Here is a 22,140-nt window from a genome sequence, read left to right on the forward strand (position 1 = left end):
CACTCGGGCCACCTCCCAGTTCTCTGTTCTGTTTCACTCAAGTGGCCAGAGTTGGGGCTGCTGCTCATCTGAAGGACTTCCAGCTCGTGGAGCCCCAAACCTGCCCCCATCCCTGCTTGCTTACAACTTGGCTGCTTTCCCACAGTCCTGTGTCTGAAAATTACATGATTTCAGGTCTGTTTGTGAGATGTTTTCTGAGTGCCTGCTCCGGGCAGGGGCAGGAGTGATGTGAAGCCCGAGGGGAGTGAGGCTAAGTCAGGCAAGGCTCACCCTGTGGGGTGCAGGATGCGGGATGTTGCTGCTGCTGCTCCCTCCCCTTGAGCCTCCTGCCTCCTCCCTCACCCTTCACAACCAGATAGGACAGTGACTTTCTGAAATGTGGGCCTGGTCTGTTTCCTCCCTGCTGCAGGACTTCCCTATTGCTCCCAGGAAGAAGGCCAGAGTCTTCGCCCTTCTCCTCAAGACCCTCCTGGTGTATCCCTGACCCATCCTGGCTCGGCAATGGAGCATTTCCTGAGGCTCCTCCTGCTCACCCTGCTCCATACCAACCTTGCTTCTGGAACACACCAGCTCTCTCCAGCCACAGGGCCTTTGCCTATGTTGTACTCACTCTCTCCCCTAAGCCACCTCCACAGCACAGGGCCATTAGCCTTCAGATCTTGCCTTCACTGTTGCTTTTCAGGAAAGCCTGTCCTGAGCCTCCCAGAACCTTGCTCCTTTCTTTCAGACCCTTTTTCTCAGGTTGTGATGATATACTCCTTAGTGAGGCTACTGGATAAATGTCTGTTTCCTTCTGGACTGGAAGTCTGCGAGAGCTAGGACCTGCCACTGAGGGCCACCCTTGCATCCTTAGTGTCTGACACATAGTAGGGGATCAATAAATGTGGGTAGAGTTGAATTAAATGGTTGAGGTACACCCAGGAGAAGCTGGGGCAAGCAGATAGGGCCCCAGCCAGGCCATGGCTCTCTCTGTATAGGACCGAGTAGGGTAAGTGTTAGGAGATGCCCAGCTCAGGAGCTCAGAGGAAATATAAGTGCCAAGAACAGGGACTTACTCTTACCTAGGGCCCTAGGGAGGCTTCCCAGAAGAAGTGTTCCCAGTGCTGGGTGATGGGAAGGGGGCATTCCAAGTGAGGAGAAGGCAGGAACCAAGGTGAGAGGGAGGCTGATGTCTGGGTGTGGGGCCATAGGAAGGCCAGGCTGGGCATGTGTGAGGGGTTGGTGGGCAAGGGGCCAGCCGAGTGTGTTAAAAGGCAGGCAGGGTGTGGAGGGTGACTCTGCTGCTACAGGAACAGCCTCCAAAGCATCTTCTTTTGGCCTCAATTTCCTCATCTGTAAAATGGGCATACACATACACTGATCTCTTAGGGTTGTCGTGAGGATTGAGCAAGTTAAATGCGTCACACGCTCAGGGCAGTGTGGATCATGCAGTAAGGCCTCGTGTTTGCTGTTATTATGATCATTATCCGACAAAAGGAGTTTGGCTTACTTTCTCCTTGTCAGACTGACTTAGCTTCCCGCCCCCATGGGAACTGGGTATGTGTGCCAGGAAGTGTGTGCGTGTGTGTACGTGTGACTCTGCACAGCTACGAGCCGGTATGTGCCTGTGGAAAGTGGGCTGCCTTGTGTGGACTCGGGTGTCGTGGCTTCTCCCGGAAGTCGTGGGCATGCCTCTGGCTCAGGGGAGCATCGGCCGACTGGGCTTGCTCTCCCCCAGATCCCGCCCAGCCCTCTGCTGATGACTCTAGGTCAGGCCTGAATGTCCCTCCTAACCGCTTCCCCAGACCCACTCAGAAGTGGGAGCAGCAGGGTCTTGAGCTGCGGGCTCAGGACCCAGTCCAGTCCCTTACAGGGCCCAGGCCTCTGAGTTCCATCTGCTGTGGGACAGCCTCCACCTTTCCCGTGGCCCCTTCCTCAGCCCCTACCCCTCTGTCCTCCCACCTGCCCGCTGGCTTTCTCTTCCCACCCAGCCCTTTCCCTGGGGTCCAAGATCCCAGACCTTGAGGACAGGGGCTGGTGTCCAGGCCAGGGCCAGGGCCAGGGAGGATGGTGCTGTCCTGTTGTCCTGGTAGAGGCCCCTGAGCTTGTGTTGGATGGTGACATTGTCCCTCAGACATGGCCTGAGTCCTGGTCCTGCCTGTGACCTGCTGGGTAACCTCAGGCAAGCTCCTTAGCCTCTCAGAACCTCCACTTTCTTCTCTGTAAAACAGATATCATCATAGCCGCTGCCACCCACACAGTTCCTGGTGCACAGTGCATGCTCATTGCATGGCAGCTGCTCTCTTGATGATGATCTGGGCTCCCAGCATGCCTGCCCAGGGCTGGAGGGGCCTGCCATCCCAGCCTCCCTCTTCCCCCTCTGTTCCCACCTTTCCCTCTTCCCTGAGTGTGGGGTGCCAGTGTCTACCTTAAGATTTCTGTAGAAACTTTGCGAGTCTGTGGAAGCAGGCGTATGTTGACTGTGGACATTGAGAGGTGTGCATGTAACCATGTGAGTACATGTCTGGTGGTCAGTAGATGGCTGAGTGCGCTCAGTGGTGAATGCTCCCAAGTGCTTATGAGCCCATGTATATGCACATCTGTGTGACATGATGCAGAAGAATAGTGTTGGGGTGTGTGGTGTGTGTGTATGTGCATGGTTAAAGGGATAGGTTGGTGTGGGGGGGAAAAGCCTGGATTCTGGTGCTGCACTGCCTGGGTTTGCATTCCAGCCTTGCCACCTTTTAGGTGAGCAGCCTCTCTTTGTCTCAGTTTTCTCATCTGTAAGACCATCATCATCATCTTAGAGATGGTACCTGTTGATAATGACTGTAATACTGACCTCATCATTCAGCCTGTGAGGACCAAAGGAGTTAATACTTGCAAAGCCCTTGGAACAGAGCCTGGAAGAAGACAGAAACGGTGTTAGCACTTGGTTAACAGCTCCATCCGCTTGATTGTGAACCTCTTGAGGGCAGGGACGATGTCTGTTTTGCTTCCCAGGGGGTCCCCTCTCACCTAGCAGGACCTCTGCATGTAGTAGGTGCATGAGGCTAGTGAATGAATGGCTGTCGGCCTGGGCGTTCAGGGAGGGCTGTGTGTGTCACTACATCCCTGAGATGGGGCTGTGCGTGATGGGGATGTGTGTGCGTGTGCGCGCCTCTGCTCGCTTTCTGGAGCTCGCTGCTATTTCAGGAAGCCTCCAGTCTCCTCCTCCTTATGTAAATAAACATGACAGATCCCATCGGCTGTACCAGCGCGGGAGGTGGGGAGGCTGGAGTGGGTGGGAGCGGGGAGGCGGCGGCCGGAGGGGTGTGCGTGCTGCGTGCGCGTGTGGCCGGCTGGCCGCGGGCGGGCGGCGTGCGCGTGTGCGGGAGGGGGCGCGTGGGGGCGCGGGAGGGGCCTCGGCCCTGCCATGCCGGTCTCCGCCCGCGGGGGAGGAGACGGGGGAGGAGGAGGGGAGCAGCCGGCCGGGGCGACTCGGTGACCAGCCGGCCGGCCCCGCAGAGGTGGCTGCACTGCCCGCCGCCGGAGATGGGGGGACAGATCACCCGGAGCACTCTCCACGGTAAGGCCCCGCGGATGCCTGCGGGCCCGCCCACCCCAGCCCGAGACCGCCTGGGGAGGCCGGGCAGAGGGGCGCTGGGGCTGAGGGCTTGGTCATGCCCCTACTTCTCACTCCATGGAGGGGTCTGGGGCTGTGTGAGGGGCACCTTTTGGTGGTGGGCACTGGGGTGGGGGCAGCAAGGGAGCTGGGTAGAGCAGGAAGAGGGGTGCCTTCCCTGACAGCGGCGCCCTCCCACTGATGGTGGGAGGTCAGGCAGCTGAGGCTCCCCACAAAGTCTCCTTGTCCTCTTACCTCCTTGTCCTCTTACCAAGGTGCTGACTAGTCCCCAAGTGGGATGCGAGGTCCTGGGTTTCCCTACCCACCTCTCCCGGGACAGAGGCAGCCACAGTTAGTTAGACAGCTGAGGGGACCTGCTTGTCGGCTCTGGGATGTGGGCCTTGGAGGTGGTGCTGTGTTCTATGCTGGAGCCCCGCAAAGACATGTGGGCACTCACATGTGTGCTGAGTGTGCATGTGTGTCTGTGCTCGTGAGTAGGCACCGAAGGTGCCCGTGGGTGTGCACCTGTGCCGGCTTGTGCCTAAGCACACGGGTGTGCAAGTGACAGCACCCCACAGCGCCTGACCTCGCTTCTCCAAGTGTGTGCTCTGTGGGGGAGGCCAGAGAACTTCTGAGCCCTGCAGGTCACGTCCACAGTCAGACAGACCCACAGCATGGAGCTGGAGGGGTTAAAGAGAGGGGGGCCACTGGCTGGCTCCCCATTTGCAGAGCTCCTGCTTGCTCCAAACCCTGTCCTCTTGTTCCCCTAGCTCTAGTACTGTCGTCTTGGGAGCGCCATGGCCGATGTGGCAGCAGACCCGGAGAAGCCTTCCCAGGGACTTGTGTGTCTTCCCTGGGCCCTGGGAACTGGGGTCCTTTACAAACCAGCCAGAACAGAATAGGCTGACCTTGGGGAGTCCCTGACGCACTCCCCTATGTACCCTGCTCCCTGCTTGGATGGGGTATTAGGAGGTGGGACAGTGTCCATCTGCCGAGTCCAGTGGGCACTGAGGAGCCTGGGAGAGGCTCAGGAAGGAAGGAGGGTGGTGGCAGGAGCGTGTGGGCAGCCGCAGCCGGAACTGGTGACCAGGTGGCTTCTCCCTTCCAGGCTCTGGACTTTGGGAGAGTAATTTCTAATTAAAAAAGAAAAAAGACAGGGAAAGATGTAGGAAAAGCAAATCATTGGCTCTCTTAAAAGGAAATGAATTCCGTCCTGGGTTTGGAGGGCTAAGTGACAGATGGAAGGCCCTGGAAGACACATAATCCGGAGCCAGGCCAGGGGCACTGCCAGTGGCCTGGGCCTTGGCCGGAGAGTTGGATTGGGCTGACCTGAGCCTGGCCTTGCCTGTCTGTCGGGTGGGGGCTCTTCTCAGGGCTTGCTGGCCCCGGCGGGGCCTGTTGGCAGAGGGTCTGGAGCCGACTGGCATTTTCCACTGGAGTCAGACTTGGGCAAGCCTGTGGTCTGGGAAGGACAGAGAGGCTCTCAGAGCAGACTCAGGACATAGTACACTGTCCTCCAGCTGCCTGGAGCACAGGCTGCCTAGAGGGTGAGACCACCTTAGCTCATGCTCTGGGAGTGGGTAGATATGTTTTGTAAGGAAGGCAAATGTCTTCCCGAGCCTCAGTTTTCTCACCTGTCAATGAGGCTAGTAATAGCACCCTCCTTCTAAGATTGCTGTGCAGGCCAGGCCCGATGGTTCACGCCTGCAATCCCAGACACCTTGGAGGCTGAGGTGGGAGGATTGCTTGAGCCCAGGAGTTCGAGACCAGCCTGGATAATATAGTGAGACCTCGTCTCAAGAAAAAAAGAAAACAAGATTATTGTGAGGATTACATGAATCATGTGAGCAGAGAACTCAACATGGGGAAAATCAAGAGGGCTTGGAAAGGCAACCTGGGCCCAAGGTCATATTCCCTCCCTCTCATTTGTCCCATTTCCCTGGGGGCAGGAGGATCACTTGCGGTGCTCTGAGAACTCTAGGAATTGGGCATCCAGGCTAGGTGGCCATCAGTGAGCGCTCATCAAATGCCACATCTGCCTTGACCTCCACCCTTTTGCCAGGACCGCCCTCCCAGGCGGGGCCTCCCTTATGCTGGCCCTGGGCCTTTGCCATTGCACAAGCAGAGGGGACAGGAGTTGGAAGGTCTGGAGAGGGAGTGTTTGCCTGTGTCCACACAGCCAACCTCCACCCCCATCAGAACCCTTGCATATGCGTCCTCATGCATCCACGCCCATGTGTGCCCACACCTGTACACACGCCCTGGCTGCCCCAGCGGCTCTGGTTTCACCTTCTGGGAAATGAGCTGGGGCCAGCGGGAGACGCAGGGGTTTGCTCCTTCCTAGGGGTGCCGTAGCCTGTAGCTGGGCTCCTGAAGACACATTGAAATGGTCCTTGATTGTATTATCTTTTCTTTTCTTTTCTTTTCTTTTTTTGAGACATAGTCTCTCTCTGCCACCCAGATTGGAGTGCAGTGGCACGATCTCAGCTCACTGCAAACTCTGCCTCCTGAGTTCAAGCAATTCTCTGCCTCAGCCTCCCGAGTAGCTGGGATCACAGGCACCCACCACCATGCCCGGCTAATTTTTTGTATTTTTAGTAGAGACGGGGTTTCACCATGTTGGTCAGGCTGGTCTTGAATTCCTGACCTCATGATCCACCTGTGTCGGCCTCCCAAAGTGCTGGGATTACAGGTGTGAGCCACCGCGCTTGGCTGATTGTATTTTCTTTAGGGCCTTGGACTTTCGGCTTGATTCAGGCCAAACATTTTGGATTGCTGCGTTAAAGTGAGTGAGGGGAGGATGACAGGAGGACCCAGGACTCTGTATGTGTGTCGGGGGTTATCTAATTGTGTGTTTTGTTTGTGGACGTGTTTTGGCTCTTTGAGCTTCTGATGTCAACAGATGTGTATCTGTGTTTTAGATCTCTGTGTACCTGTGTGATGTGTCTCTTACTGTGGATTGAAACGACTGTGTGTTGCCGTGCCTGTGTTTCCATGCGGGGGCAGCCACATCTGTGGTACTCTGTGCCTGTGCCATGCCTGTGTGTGTGTGTGTGTGTGTGTGTGTGTGTGTGTGTGTGTGTGTGTAGTGGGGCTGGTGGTGAGGAGTCGGGCTCCTCTGGGACCAGCCTGGCAGGAGACCCATGGGGAAATGAATTCCCATTTGGAAAATGGTTTTAGTGGTTACACGCTTGATCTCTTCCATTCGGTAGGTTTCCAGAGCTGCTCCTGGTCTTGAGAGCAGGCTGACAGGGGCGGGAAGGGTAGTGCGAAGAGGGAGGCAGCAGTGACACTGGGAGGTCCCCCTCATCTCGCCTCTGCCGTCCTCTCTTCTTCCTTTCCCCCTCCTTCCTCCTTCACCTCCCTTCAATGCTCCCTCAGGGCAAGGAATGGACCCCTTGCTGACGGCTGATGTGTGGGTGACACACGCACCTGCACCCAGACATACATGTCACCCTCAGGTTAGTCTCTGGATTTAACAAGCCTGAGTGTCAGAGGATGCTGGCGTACAGGGACCCGAGACATTGGCTCCCACCCCCTCCTGTCACAGAGGGAGATGCTGTGGCCAGGAAAGGGAAATGGCTAACTGAGGCCACACAGCTGGCGCCTCAGTGGGGAAGCCAGGACTTGTTCCTTCTGCAGCCGGTCCCCCACTTACCGTTCTTGGGTTCCTTAATCCTCAAGCAGGCAGCAGCGGAGAAGGCATCCAGTGGCCTTGTGAAACCCAAGATTAGCAGAGGGAGCTGCCTATCTCCCGGCAGCAGCTGTGGGGGCTTAGACCAAGGGGAGCTCCGGAGCTTGAAGGTGCACATCCCCACACCCCGCTCGTGCCTGTGGGCTCCAGGAAGGTGGGCATCCAGTCACTCTAGCTCTGCATTCCCTTACCTCAGCCTGGCGCCTGGCACGCAGTGGCTCCCAGCAGATGCTGGGTCAGTGGGTAGCGGGGAAGAGTGTGGGGTGGACAGAGGCCCTTGCCTGCTGAACGGCAGGGCAGTTGGAGCTGAAGGTGGCCTGAGGGGTGGGTGGGGGAGCCATCAGGGAGGTGAGGCCAGGGCTGGGCAGTGAGGCCAGGCAGTATTTGGAAAGGAAGGGAAGGCAGAGCAGGTGTTCTCGGTGAGAGTTTGAATCCTGTTCTGCTCTTGCTGGCTGTGTGACTTTGGGTCAGTACCTTCATCTGTCTGCATCTCAGCGTCCACTTCTGTAAATTGGGAAGGGTAAGTTTTACCTTATAGAGTTGTAGGAAGGATTAAGTGAGCCAGTGGACGCTAAGGGCAGTACACCTGGTACATAGTAAGCACTCCACAGAGTGTGCTTTTATGAAGGTTTTTGTGGAGGCTCCTCTAGGTCTGTGTGTGCTTGCCAGTGCATGCACACACATATGTGCGCACACACACACGTACACATATGCACACACACACGTGCACGCACACACAACACACATGTGCACACACACATTACACACATGCACACACGTACATGCACGCACATATATACACATATGCACATGCACACATATACACAATGCACGCACACATGCACACGTACACACACACAAGTGCACACATAAACACACGCACACACACATACACACATGCACACACACATACACACTCACCTGCTGCCTCTGTCCCCCAGCCCTGCACATTGGTTGTGTCTGCCATGAGGCACACGTGCCATCTGTGTGTGTGCACGCATGTACACATGCATGACTATGGATTTGATATGGGGAGCTAGGGATGCTGATGTTACTGGGCTGCACTTCCCCTCATTCTCCAGGCCTGGCCTGGGGGGCTTTGGGGAGATACTGGAAGGACAGGGGCAGGGATTGGGAGCTGAGCCCTGAAGAATTAACATTTGGAGTCCCCTCCTGGAATCTTGAGGTGGGACACAAGAGGGAGAGGAGGAGGACTGGTCCTTCTCCCAGAGTAGTGAGGAATTGGGAGGCACAGCTGTATAACCTCTGGCTGCTAGAAATGTCAGGATGGGGATGTTGCAGAGTGAGTGAGAGCAGGAGGCTCAGTTGGGGATTAACTTGACTATGAAGGTGCCAGTCTTAACCGTTGCCTGCCACTTTCTTTCACCCACCCTGTCATGATGAGTTCATTCATCTTCTAGGGAGCAGCAGGACCTGCCGTTCGCATGCCAGGAACTCTGTGGGAGGTGCCAGGGTGCTAACATGGCCCCCACCCTGGGCATGCACAGGGGCTGCGGTGTTCATGGAGAAACTAACTTAGGAGGAGGGAGGGGACTGAGCATGCCAGTTAGCTAGCTGGAGCCCGTGGAGGAACCTCTGCACCAGTGCGACAGATCTGAGTTCAGAGCCCAGCTCCGCCACTTACCAGCTATGTGACCTTGGGCAAGTTATTGCCTCTCAGAGCCTCTGTTTCCTTATCTGTGAAATGGGACTATTGATACTCTTTTAGTCATCTATTGCTGCTTAACAAATTATTCCAAAACTTAGCAGCTTAAAACAACAAACATTTAATGATCTCCCAGTTTCTGTGGCTCAGGAATCTCTGCACTGTTTAGCTAGGTGCCTCCGGCTTCATGTCTGTCATGAGGTTGCAATCACATTGTTGGCTGTGGCTGCATCGGAAGGCTTGCCAAGCTTACTCACGTGGCTATGGGCAGTCCTTGGTCCCTTGCCACACGGGCTTCTCCATGGGGTGGCCCCACACCATGGCAGCTGGCTTCCCCCCGAGGGAGCAATTCAGGAGAGGCAAGAGAGTAACCAAGATGGGAGCCACAGTCTTTTTATAACCCAGTCTTGGGTGTGACATTCCATTACTTCCTCTGTATTCTTTTTTTTTTTTTTTTTTTTTTTTTGAGACAGAGTCTCACTCTTCTCACCCAGGCTAGAGTGCAGTGGTGTGATCTCAGCTCACTGCAACCTCCACCTCCTGGATTCAAGCAATTCTCCTGCCTCAGCCTCCCAAGTAGCTGGGATTACAGGTGCCCGCCACCATACCTGGCTAATTTTTTTGTATTTTTAGTAGAGACGGGGTTTTATCATGTTGGCCAGGCTGGTCTCGATCTCCTGACCTCAGGTAATCTGCCCACCTTGGCCTCCCAAAGTGCTGGGATTACAGGCATGAGCCACTGCACCAGCCACTTCCTCTGTATTCTATTCATTCGAAGCTACTTGTTAGGCCCAACCCACGCTTAAGGGGAAGGGGTCACACAAGGGCCTGAATGCCAAGAGGTGGATGCAGGGATTGTTGGGGCCATTTTAGAGGCTGTTCCCATAGACACCTGCCTTGCAGGGATTGGAGGGTGTGATCAGGTTGTGTATGAAGGGCAAATGCTGCAGCATTTGATACACAAGAAAGAATCAACCCTCATGGCCTTCCTTATCTGCTTCTTTTCTACTGCTGGCAAGTGAGGAGCTATTGAAGGTTCTTGAGCAGGCAGGGCTGTAGTCAGGCATGCTAGGCAGGGAAGGGAGCTGCTCCCTTTATTCCTTTCTTTTTCTAATTTCTCCACCGGACACCAGAAAGGGCAAGGCACGAAGTGGGTGCTGCCTGAACTCCTGCCAATTCATCAGTAGATAGAAGAATCAAACACTAGCAATTCATTCAGTAACTTTTATTGAGGACCTGCTATATGCTGTGAACTAGGCTATAGGGATACAGTAGTAAAAAAGACAATGGCTCTGGGCACCATGGCTTACGCCTGTAATCCCAGCATTTTGGGAGGCCTAGGCGGGCAGATCATGAGGTCAGGAGTTCGAGACCAGCCTGACCAACATAGTAAAACCCCATCTCTACTAAAAATACAAAAATTAGCCAGGCATGGTGGCTCGCGCCTGTAATCCCAGCTACTCAGGAGGCCGAGGCAGGAGAATCACTTGAACCTGGGAGGCGGAGGTTGCAGTGAGCCAAGATCACGCCACGACACTCCACCCTGGGTGACCGAGCCAGACTCCGTCTCAAAACAAACAAACAAACAAAAAAAGAAAGTGGTCTCTGCCCTAGGGAGGCTCACAGTCCATCAGGGGGAAAGACAGGCACAAATAACCTTGCAGCCTTTCCCAGTGCAGTGCTACTCTGCAGAACACGGAAGCTGATGGGAGTGACTTCTCAACTCTCCTGAGGATGGCATAGAACCAAAATCATTCTGGATGCAGAAGAGACAAGTCAATGCATTGCATACAACAAGTGCCTCGGGTTATCTGGGCTTAATCTTGTGTAAGAACCAGGATTGGGAAAGGCTGCTTGGTGATGCGTCCTCTGTTACGGGGCTGATGGGGTCCTCAAAGGTCCATAGTAAGGCCCCTAACCTAGTCTGGGGGTCAGAGAGACTTCTGGGAAAAATCTACGTCCAAAGGATGCATGAGAAAGGCAGATATATAGGTGGGAAGGAGGAAGGAAAGGTTCCCAGCACAGAAATGGGCCTGGGCCAAGCCTGGAAATCAAAGACAGGTGTGGGAGGTGGAGGCCCCTTTAGGGAACCCAAAGAAGTTTAATTCTGCCCAGTTTTACGATCATCTCTGTCCTCCAAGTTCCATCCCCACCTGTCCTTCTCCCACCAGGAGTAAGGCATCCCCAGCTTTCCAACCATTCTCCTAAATCCTTTCCCCCAGAGGGAGCCCTGTTCAGTTAATGCAGTTAAACGAGTCCATATCAGGACCACCCTGGCAATCTGAGATTAGGACGTTTGGGGTAAAATAAGACTGAAGTTCCTAGTCTCCCATTGGACTGAAATGAGCCGATCATTTCCTGCAGTAGTTATGTTTGCTTTTATATTTTTTAAAAAGACCTTATGTTGCGATCAAGTGTTAAAGTTTGCAAAATTCTTTCACATCTATAAACTTACCGGGGCCTCACTACAGCCTAGAGAGGTGGGCAGGGCAGCTATGATGAGCTTCATTTTACAGAGAAATAAATCAAGGTCCAGAGAGGTGAAGCAACTTGTCCAAAGTCACACAGCAAGTCTGTGGCCTGGTCAGGGTTTGAACCCGGGGCCTCTTGCCTCCAATACTCATTCTCTGTGCCTCGCCCCACCGCCCAGAAAGTGAGACGAGACTGTCTCTTGGATGAAGATGATGATGCCAGCACTGGTATTCAGGACCACAGGTTCAGAACAAGATGATCTTGGATGCAGTGGGCTTCAGCTGGGCCTTGAAAGATGGGTGGGGTTTGGAGAGGCACAGGTGAGGCAGAGGGAATGGCTTGAGCAAAGGTGTGGGGATAGGAAAGCAGAATGATATAAATAGTAATAATAATAATAATAGCAACTACCTACTGAGTTTTACAAACACCATCTATTTTAATCCTCACAAGAATCCCATGAAGGCCTGCCATGACCCCATTTTACAGATGAGGAAAGTGAGGCTCCCAAGGTCTTACAGTTAGTGACAGAGCTGCTAGGTTTGGAGGCAGCCAGCCCTGGGTTCAGATCTGGGCTCCTCACTCAATGTGTAAACCTAACTTCAGAGGATCTGTGCCAGAGTGGCATTGGGGGCATAAATCAAGACACTGCCCTTGAAGCCATGAGAGGCTGGGCACTGTCATCAGTATCAGTGCCTCTGCTCTTGGCTGGGGTGGTGAGCTCCCCCCCATCTCTCCTTGGCAGCCCAGCTGAGCCCAGCCTAGGGCATCTGGGGCTCTGCCAGTGGTTCTGGGGCAGAGCTTGGTGGGGGCCATGGGGAGGTCACTCCGGAGGGTATGTGTGTCCAGGCGTCTGCCCTGGGACCCCGCTGAGAGGCAGGAATGTGGTCTGCCAGCTGAGGGTCACCCGGAGAGCTGGCCAGGCTTGTGTCTGGCAGCTCATAAATGCCCAGGAGGAATGGGGCTGTGGGGGGAGTTTCCACCGTGTCAGCAGCAGCCTCGCCTGAGGAGGGTGCCCCCACTGGGGCTCCCAAGAAGCCTGTAAACCTGTCACTTGAGGGCCCTCCCTGGGAGCTCTGCTGAGAGCCACGTGGCACAACTGGGGCTCCATCCAGTTGTGTGTGCCTCTGTGGAGCAGTTGTGCAGCCCACACGCCCCCCCCCCCCCCATTTTGAGGCACTTTGCTGCAGCTGCTCCCCTAGCCCGGGCTGCCCAGCCCCTCCTGCACACAGCCTTCCCCGAATTGCCTGCTGTCTTGGACTCATGAGGAAAAGGAGCTCTAGTACCACAGGCTGAGTAGGGTAAAGGACCCCAGACATGGCTTTGGAAGACCAGGGTTCAAGTCCCAGTTCTGCCACATAACTGCTGTGTGACCACAAGTGAGTTGCTTAACCATTCCGAATCCAACTCCTTCATTCGTAGAATAGGGACTTTAAAGGGTCATAGTCCCAGTGCTGGGAGGGACCCTGTTACATAGTGTAGGGGGGAAGCCCCACCTCCAGCTGCCCCCTCTGGACCCTTGGCATCAGAGCTATGTCCAAAGTTCATTCTCATTTTGCTTTCTGCTCGCCACCCCACTCCCTGCCCCCAAGATTTTAATGCCAGGGTGGAGGAGGGGGTAGCAGGAGCAGGGACACTGCAGTGGGGTAGGAGGGGGGTCACCCTGATGAAGGCTGCACATTGGACACTCATAGTCCATGAGAACAGCGCCCCCTAGAGGAGTGCTGGGCACAGCGCATCGCGGCCCCAGCCCTGGTTTAGAAGAGTGGTGAGGCCTGAGTTAGGGCTGTAGCCGCAGGGTGGACAGGAGAGGACAGAACCCAGGGGTGCTTATTCCTGAGGCAGGATTGGTAGATGGGGTGAGGGGTGCTCAGGGGCTCCCCTGGAGCCAGGAACAGGGAGGGGCAGGTCAGGAGGGCAGCTGGGGCCTGCCACGTGACAGGAGCCCACAGTCCATGGCAGGAGATGCCCAGCACACCAGAGAGGCTTTTCAAGTGGTCTCCCCAGAGGTGGCTCAGTGGGCGATGATCACACAGCGAGCTGAGTACAGACAGAAGGGGCTGAGGACAGCTGCTCAGGCCGGGCCGGGCCTGGCAGAAGACAGGCACGGTAGTCAGTGGGTGGGGCTTTGCAGCTACAAAGTGCTCTCTCTCCATACCTGGGGCAGGGAACCCCCGTTCTGTTTCACAGCTGTGGAAGGAACTTAAGGGTTAGGGTGACAGGCCCAACTAAGCACTGGGGCTCTTCTGGTAGATGGCCACATCCTAGGCACTGCCCAGGGTGAGCTGATGGGGGTGCTGTGGTGGTGAGAAAGTGCAGCCTCTCTTCTCTCCGTCTGAATGAAGATGTGACTTGTTAGTTGTATTATAGATTTTACTTTTAAATTTAATTTTTTGTTTGAGACAGGGTCTTGCTCTATTGCCCAGGATAGAGTGCAATGGTGCTCTCACGGCTCCCTGCAACTTTCCAGGGTCAAGTGATCCTCCCACCTTAGTCACCTGAGCAGCTGGGACTGCAGGTGTACACCACCATGTCTGGCTAAGTTTTGTAGTTTTTTTGTAGAGAAGGGGTTTTGCCATGTTGCCCAGGCTGGTCTCGAACTCCTCGGCTCATGTGATCAGCCTGCCTTGGCCTCCCAAAGTGCTGGGATTACAGACCTGAGCCACCGCACCCAGCCAGTTGTAGCTTTTAAATTGAGGTATAATACGTATATAGTAAAACTCATCCTTTTCGAGTGTGTAGTTTTGTGAGTTTTGACAATGTACAAGTTGTGTAACCACTACCCCAGTCTCAAGATATGGAACATTATTTCTTTCTTTTCTTTTTTTTTAGAGACAGAATCATGCTCTGTCACCCAGGCTGAAGTGCAGTGGTGCTATCATAGCTCACTGCAATCTCAAATTCCTGGGCTCAAGCCATCCTTGCGCTTCAGCCTCCCAAGTAGCTGGGATTACAGGTGCGAGACACCATGCCTGGCTAATTTTTTATTTTTATCTGTACAACGAGATGAGGTCTCATGGTGTTGTCCAGGCTAAGATATGGAACATTTCTATCGCCATAAAAACTTCCTTCCTGCCTCTTTGTAGTCAAATCTCTCCCCTGCTCTCCTTCTCTGATACCTACTGATCTCTGTCTCTCTCTAGTTTTGCCTTTTCCAAAATATCATACGGATGGAATCGTACAGCATACAGCCCTTTGCATCTGGCTTCTTTCACGTAGCATACTTTTGAGAGCCATTTTTTTAGTGTATATCAGTGGTTATGTTCCTTTTTATTGCAGAGTAGTGATTGCATGGAGCTGCCACATTTTTAACTGCTCACCAGCTGAAGGACGTTTGAGTTGTTTCTAGTTCAGGGTTATTATGAATAAAGCTGCTGTACGTTTGTGTACAGGTCATTGTGTGGACATGTTTTCATTTCTTGTGGGGAAATGCCTGGAAGTGTGAGTGCTGGGACATATGTTAGGCATTTTTCACTTCATGAGAAACTGCCAAACCATTCTCAACACTGGCTTTCCAGGTTGTGTCGTGTCCCAACAGGAATGTAGGAGGGCTGAGGACATGGTTTACATTTCTGTGTTTTGGTGGCATACATATACATATATGTATCATAGAGACAACATAATAGAATGCCATGTATTGCCCTGTGTGCTACATGAGATGGTTTTGGGTGGTACATGAAGGAAACTTTGTTTCTTTTCTTTCTTTTTTTTTTTTTTTTGTTTGAGACAGAGTCTTGCTCTGTTGCCCAGGCTGGAGTGCAGTGGTGCTGTCTCGGCTCACTGCAACCCTCTGCCTCCTGGGTTTAAGCAATCCTTGTGCCTCAGCCTCCCAAGTGGCTGGGATTACAGGTATGTGCCACCCTGCCCGGGTAATTTTTGTATTTTTAGTAGAGACAGGGTTTCACTGTGTTGGCCAGGCTGGTCTCGAACTCCTCACCTCAAGTGATCCGCCTGCCTCAGCCTCCCAAAGTGCTGAGATTACAGGTGTGAGCCACTGTGCCCAGCCTGAAGGAACCTTTTTTTTTCTTCGTTTATAGGTTATGAGTATTTTTTAATTTGCATTTTAAAAATTTATCCAGCACACCAAATCCATGAATTCTTGGCTATTAATGCCTTTTAATTTTTTTGAGACAAAGTCTCACTCTCACCCAGGTTGGAATGAAGTGGCATGATCATGACTCACTGCAGCTTTCAGCCCCTGGGCTCAAGGATCCTCCTGCCTCAGCCTCCTGAGTAGCTGGGACTACTGGGACTCAGTACAGGCAAGCACCGCCACATTCAGCTCATTTTTACATTTTTTATAGAGATGAGGTCTTGCTTTTGTTCCCCAAGCCGGTCTCCAGCTCCTAGGTCTCAAGTGATCCTCCTGCCTTGGCCTCCCAAAGTGCTGGGATTACAGGTGTGAGCCACTGCACCTGGCCTCTTAATGCTTAATGGCCAATAACAAAGGCCTTGCAGTCAGATTGCTGGGTGTGGCTCTTACGTCCCTTTCTTACTGGTTCTGTGACCCTGGGCAAGCCACTTAATCTCCCTGAGGCACATATTTGTCACCTGTAAATTGGTTGATAATAAGTTTGCCGTAAGAGTGAAACCAGTAGGTGTATGTAAAACTAGTTCAGAGCTTGGCAAATGACTGCCACTATTATTTGATGCATATGACCCATGTGTGATAGGCATGTGTTTTGTATGTATTGTTTTTCACATCCATGTGTACATGACTACGTGTGTGTGTAAGTGTGTGGTTCCTGGTCTCAGGGATACGGGAGAGGATGAACGGCCTAGGGTTGGGATTACTTTCGCATGCTCACAGGTGTACGTGTATGCCCGTGAGTGTGTCTTTTGGAGCCCACATGCCTGGGTGCACATGGTGCCCCTGGACCAGAGTCCTCCTGGCCCCACCTCCTTTGTCTGTTGTGCTGCCAGCCAGGGTGCTGGGCCTGTGCTGCCCCAGCCCCACCCTCAACCCCCTACCCAACACTGGGATTGGCAGGGGTCCTCTCTGGAAGGGAGGCCTTGGGGAATGTCCTTCCAGGAGCTGGGTCTCTGGCCCCTTTGTCTCCACTGTATTTGCCCAGAGTCAGTGTTTTCTGTGCCTTTACCCAGGGCCCCAGGACGTCAAGCAGGATGGGTGGGAAGAAGAGGAAGCATTTTGAAGGGATTGGTGGCCCTGCAGTTGCTCCGTGGATTCTGAGTAGAGGCTGGGGAGGGGGAACCCCAAAGGAAAGGCTGTCATCAGCAGCTGGGCTCAGCAGGGTTTTAAAAACTGCTTCGTGGAGGTGTAATTGACATACACTAAATTGCACATGTTTAAAGTGTCCAATTTGATGAGTTTTGACATAGTGTACCCCCATGAAATCATTACCACATCAAGATAAGGAACACACAGACCACTGAAAACCACCCATTAAAAAAAAAGATAAGGAACACAGCCACACTGCCAAATGTCACCTTGTGCTCCTTGGTAATCCTGCCTCTCTCCCCCCACCATCGCAGGCATTCACTTATCTGTTTTTGTTTTTTTGTCTTGTTTTGTTTTTTGTTTTTGTTTTTGTTTTGAGACGGAGTCTTGCTCTGTCGCCCAGCCTGGAATGCAGTGGGACGATCTTGGCTCACTGCAACCTCCACCTTCTGGGTTCAAGTGATTCTCCTGCCTCAGCCTCCCGAGTAGCTGGGACTACGGGTGCCTGCCACCACGCCCAGCTAATTTTTGTATTTTTAGTAGAGATGGGGTTTCACCATATTGCCCAGGCTGGTCTCGAACTCCTGACCTCAGGTAATCCACCCTCTTCGGCCTCCCAAAGTGCTGAGATTACAGGCGTGAGCCGTGGTGCCTGGGCCACTTATCTGCTTTTGATCACTACAGCTTCATTTGCACTTTCTAGAATTTGATAAAAAATGGCAGGAGAGGAAGGGTTTTGAAGGGAATGGAAGCCCTGCAGTTGCTCCATGAATCGTGTATTGCTTTGTTTTTAACAGGCTAATTTCACTCACATCATTATTTTGAAATTCACCTAGGTTGTTATTCATATCGGTAGTTCATTGCGCTTTACTGCCGAGTAGTATTCCATTGAGTAGATGCACCACGGTGTGTTAGCCACCCACACAGCAGGGGTGATTTTTCTCTTATGCTTCCATTTCTACCTCTAGATGTGAACCTCAACAGCTAGCCTTTCACCAGCACATATTTTATGAAACCAAGAGTCAAGCTGTGTCTGAGGCTGGCCTGAGCCCAGTGGGCATCTTTTCCAGGCAGGGCACCTGTAGCCAGTGCCACTCTCTGCCCTTTGCCCCAACTGTCCCCTTCCCTGAAATGGCTTCCCCTCCTCTGCACTATCCAGAGGCCATTCAGCTTCTTCCAGGCAGCCTTTCCAGACTCTCTGGGTCTCTTCTGAGCATTTCCAGCCCTCATAGCCTGACCGCTTCCAAAGCTCTTGCGCTGCCCAGCCGTTCCCGTCTTGTCTCCTTGGTGAGGACAAGGTGAACTCCTCCTCATGCCACCCCCTCCTAGTGAGCCTGGCAGGCAGGAAGCTGCTCTAGAGAGACCCGGGGGCTCATGCACAGGGTGTCTGGCTGGCCTGGGGCTTCGGAGACTGCTGTCTGGGGCCTCTGGAGAAGCGGGGATTGGAGATGCAAAGTGGTACAGAGGGATGCAGACCAAAGCCAACACAGAGGGCTGGGCCTCTCCCTCTCCCTTTTCTTCCTGTCTTCCATCTCCTTCCTGGAAGCTGCTCCTCCTCCTCTAGGGAGTGAAAGGGTCTGGGGAGGCAGGCCCAATGCCGAGCTCTTTGCATCATTAAATTCCTGCCTTGGAGGACCAAAATTTGAAACATCCCAGAAGGCCTCTGTCACATTTTGTGGCTTTCTACGGCTCCACCCTCTTCTCCATTCTTCACGGTTCTGTTTCCCCACGATGACAGGACAGGCGGGCTCTACTTGGGCATGGATCTTGGGGGCCCCACCAGAGTCCCCAGCCCCTGAGGCTGTGTATTAATTAATGCTGCCTGTGCTGCTGAGACTTGTCTTGGAGCCACAGAGTAGAGGCCGCCCATTGTGCCAGAGAGGGAAGTGTTGTCTTCCCCAAGGTCACAGAGCCAGTTAGTGACAGCCCCGAGGACAGGATCCATGTATGTTTCATGTCTGTGTCTCCAGTGCTCAGGACAGAGCTTGGTATTCAGCAGATATGTCATAAATATTTATTGAATAAAATAAATAAACAAACCAAGGATGGTAGAGTGCCAGTGAGTGGTGGTAGAGGGTGGTAGTAAAGGCGATGTGCTACCATGGTAGGTGGTGAGAGGCAGAGGGTGGTAAATACTAGTGGGGAGAGGAGGTGGGAGAGGGTGGGGGTGGGAGGTGATGGAGAAGGCCGAGGGGAGAAGTGGTGGATAGTGAACCAGTAGAGCATGGTGGCAGATGGTGGAGTGGGAGATGGTGAGAGATGGTGGCAGAAGGATGGTGGCAAGGGGTGGTGGCAGTGGTGGAAGAACTGGGCTCTGGGTGACTTCTGGTCATGCCCAGCCTCTGCCCTTCCCTAGGGGACTCTGGTCTGGCTCTTGGACCCACCAAGTTCTCTGACACCGTGGCCTGTTCCTTTGCAGACTCTATCGGGGGCCCCTTCCCCGTCACTTCTCACCGATGCCACCACAAGCAGAAGCACTGTCCGGCGGTGCTGCCCAGCGGGGGGCTCCCAGCCACACCGCTGCTCTTCCACCCGCACACCAAGGGCTCCCAGATCCTCATGGACCTCAGCCACAAGGCTGTCAAGAGGCAGGCCAGCTTCTGCAACGCCATCACCTTCAGCAACCGCCCGGTCCTCATCTACGAGCAAGTCAGGCTGAAGGTGGGCCTGCCCCCTGCCCCCGCCCCCGCCTCCTGCTTCCTGCTCCCCTCATGGCATCCCCTGGGCCTCTGGACTCTGCCCCTCAGCCGCTGCCTGCTGCCACCCCCAGCACCACACCCTGCTGCCACCCCCAGCACCACACCCTGCCCCTGCCTTTCCTCTCTGGCGACCCTCTTCCCTCTTCCTTATGCCTTTCTCAACCTCCCTGTGTGACAAGGAAGGAACCGGGAGGGCGGTGGCCGTGGGAACCCCTTGCTGTCTTCCCAGCAGGGAGGGCTCCTGGGAGGGAACTGTGCTGGAATGGTGGGCAGGCTGCTGTGGGATGCTCCAGGGAGTCCACGGCAGGGAGGCTGCCCTTGGTCTGATTGACCAAGTGGGAGAGGGTGGGCTGAGGCCACCCCCTGCCACCCAGATCACCAAGAAGCAGTGCTGCTGGAGCGGGGCCCTGCGGCTGGGCTTCACTAGCAAGGACCCATCCCGCATCCACCCTGACTCGCTGCCCAAGTACGCCTGCCCCGACCTGGTGTCCCAGAGTGGCTTCTGGGCCAAGGCGCTGCCTGAGGAGTTTGCCAATGAGGGCAACATCATCGCATTCTGGGTGGACAAGAAGGGCCGTGTCTTCCACCGCATCAACGACTCGGCTGTTATGCTGTTCTTCAGCGGGGTCCGCACGGCCGACCCGCTCTGGGCCCTGGTGGACGTCTACGGCCTCACGCGGGGCGTCCAGCTGCTTGGTGAGTGCCTGCCCCTCCAGCCCCTTGGTGCAGGGGACACCCCTCAGCCTCTGGGCACTGCAGCCTGGCACTGTTCAATCCCATCAGGCGTAGGGACCCCTCTCTGACTGGTGCCAAGGGGAACCGGGGCAGCCCTGGGAACCTTGGCATGAACTGCAGAGAACTCCTTTCCTCCAGGCCCGTGGCTTTGCAGTGGAACCTGGGTATGATTTCTGCTCTCTGCAGCCTCTCAGATGGTGCCTTGGGCAGTATGCAACCTTCACAATCATAAATGGTGACCTCAAAGACCACCACCCCCGGAAGTAATTAAATTAATCATCACAACCACAGTTCATAGAACACTTACTATGTGCAAGGCACTTGATTCTTGCCTGTTCTCATAGCAACCCTGGGAGGGAGACCCCTTTATTGGGCAGAAACTCAAGTCCAGGGAGGTTGCATCATGGTCCCAGGAGCCATGGCCATTGAGGGGTAGAGCCAGCCCTGAGTCTCCAGCTCTAAAGCCAGCTGTCAGCCCCTGGGCTTTGCAGCCTTCCAGGAGATGGGGTTCCAAGCCCACCCCAGTGCCTTTTGCAGGGATGTTGGATAAAAGGGTAGGATCCAGGGGCAGAAGGCACTGGGGGAGCTAAGACTCTTGGCTGCTCCCTGGCCCCCAGCGTAAGTTAGGCTCTTTGAGGACAGTGAGAGAGCAAGGAGGAGGAGCCTCGGGAAGCAGCCTGGCACGCTCAGGGGCCAGGCTTCCCTGCAATGGCACAAGTACTGGGGCCGGAAGAGGACAGGAGAATCTCCGACTTCCTAGGGTCACACAGTAAGTTGGTGGTTAAGGTAGGACTAGAACTCAGGTCACCTGACTCCCAGCCCAGGATCCTTCCCACCTGGCTCTCCTTGTGCACAGGCACTCAAGTGCATGTGCGCACACGTAGACTCTGGGTACAAATCAGGCCATCGGCAAACTGGCTTTGTCTCCAGGCAGAGGCTGTGCAAGCCTCAGCTTCCTCAGCTGTGAAATGGGTTGGTGGGAAGATTAAGTTCCATCAAGGAGGCTGTGAGTAAAGTGCCCAGCACAGTCTCGGGTACCAAGTATATGCTCAAGCAACACTTTTTCCTTCGTCTCCCATCTCTACCCGCCTCTCCCTGCAGAGAAAGAGGCCATGAAGGTGGTTGAAAACCTTTTTTTTTTTCCCTTTCTGACTTCAGAGCCTAGAAACAGTGAAGTTCTTCTGTCCACAACACTTTTGAGCAAAAAGTCAGTGATAGTTAAAAACAAAGAAATGAGTCAGAAGCCTGTTTGTTGAGTTCCAAACATCAGGAAGCTGTTTTTATTAGCTAGTAGTTTGGGAACTTTCTGTTTTTCACCTCAACAAAAGTGTTTCTGCATTCACAATGACATGTTAAGAGCCTGGAACTGGGCAGTTTTGGGTCTCAGCGACTGAAGAAGGGAGCCCAGGTGCTTTGCATTTTCTCTGTGAAAGGGGTGTGCCTGCAGCCGGGGGCAGAAAGGGCAGCGTTCATGTCCCTGAGCTACAGAGACCGGCAGATCCTAGCCTCACGCTGTACTAGGTGTGGGGCCTCAGTTTCTTCATCTGTAACGTGGGGCTAAATGCTTTCTCGGGGTTCTTTGAGGAGCAGCTGATGCACAGTAGGGGGTCAGTGCCTGTCATTCGTCCCCACCCATTCTGGGGAGGACAGTTCTTCACTCAGGGCTCAAGTGAATGCCTTGGTGCTGCTCTGGTATCCTCAGGGCCCCACACTTCAAGGCACTGGAGTCCCAGCACTTGAGTTTGAGCTCTAACCTGACCACTTCTGCCTGAGCCTCAGGCTTCCCACCTGTATAATGGTTGTGAAGTCTTTGACTTAGCCCAGGACTTAACCACATGGTGGAAGACAAAGTCTCTGCTCCTGAGAAAGCCACAGTCTTGTTGAGGGGTGGGCAGGTGAAGGCAGTGGGGCAACATTCTTGCTTTTCCCTAAGCAAAAAGTGGCCTCCCTCACAGTCCCCACTCTGGCTTCAAGGCCAGTCCCAAAGCCCCCTCCTCCCTGAAACCTTCCTGGGCGGAATTCTTCTCTCCATCTTTGTGTGCCACCAAGTGGTGCTGGTGCTTCTCTCAGTACTGAGCATCGCAGAGCCTTGGTCCGTCCATATGTCCACTTCCC

General features: G+C 54.0%; 1 protein-coding gene across 2 annotated transcripts in view; it reads left to right on the forward strand.

The window, feature by feature from the left end:
* Positions 1-22,140, forward strand: part of NEURL1 (neuralized E3 ubiquitin protein ligase 1) — a 96,842-nt gene that overhangs the window by 58,163 nt on the left and 16,539 nt on the right. The window contains exons 1-3 of one of the 2 annotated variants that reach the window (XM_034931428.2): positions 3,389-3,547; positions 19,011-19,252; positions 19,665-19,986. In XM_034931428.2, the coding sequence (XP_034787319.1) occupies positions 3,514-3,547; positions 19,011-19,252; positions 19,665-19,986 (598 nt within the window). In that variant the 5' untranslated portion in view covers positions 3,389-3,513. Of the gene's footprint in view, positions 1-3,388; positions 3,548-19,010; positions 19,253-19,664; positions 19,987-22,140 lie in introns of those variants that run through there. The other variant, XM_034931427.3, reaches the window with a different exon arrangement.

This window comes from Pan paniscus, chromosome 8 (genome assembly GCF_029289425.2).
Source record: "Pan paniscus chromosome 8, NHGRI_mPanPan1-v2.0_pri, whole genome shotgun sequence".
NCBI lineage: Eukaryota > Metazoa > Chordata > Mammalia > Primates > Hominidae > Pan > Pan paniscus.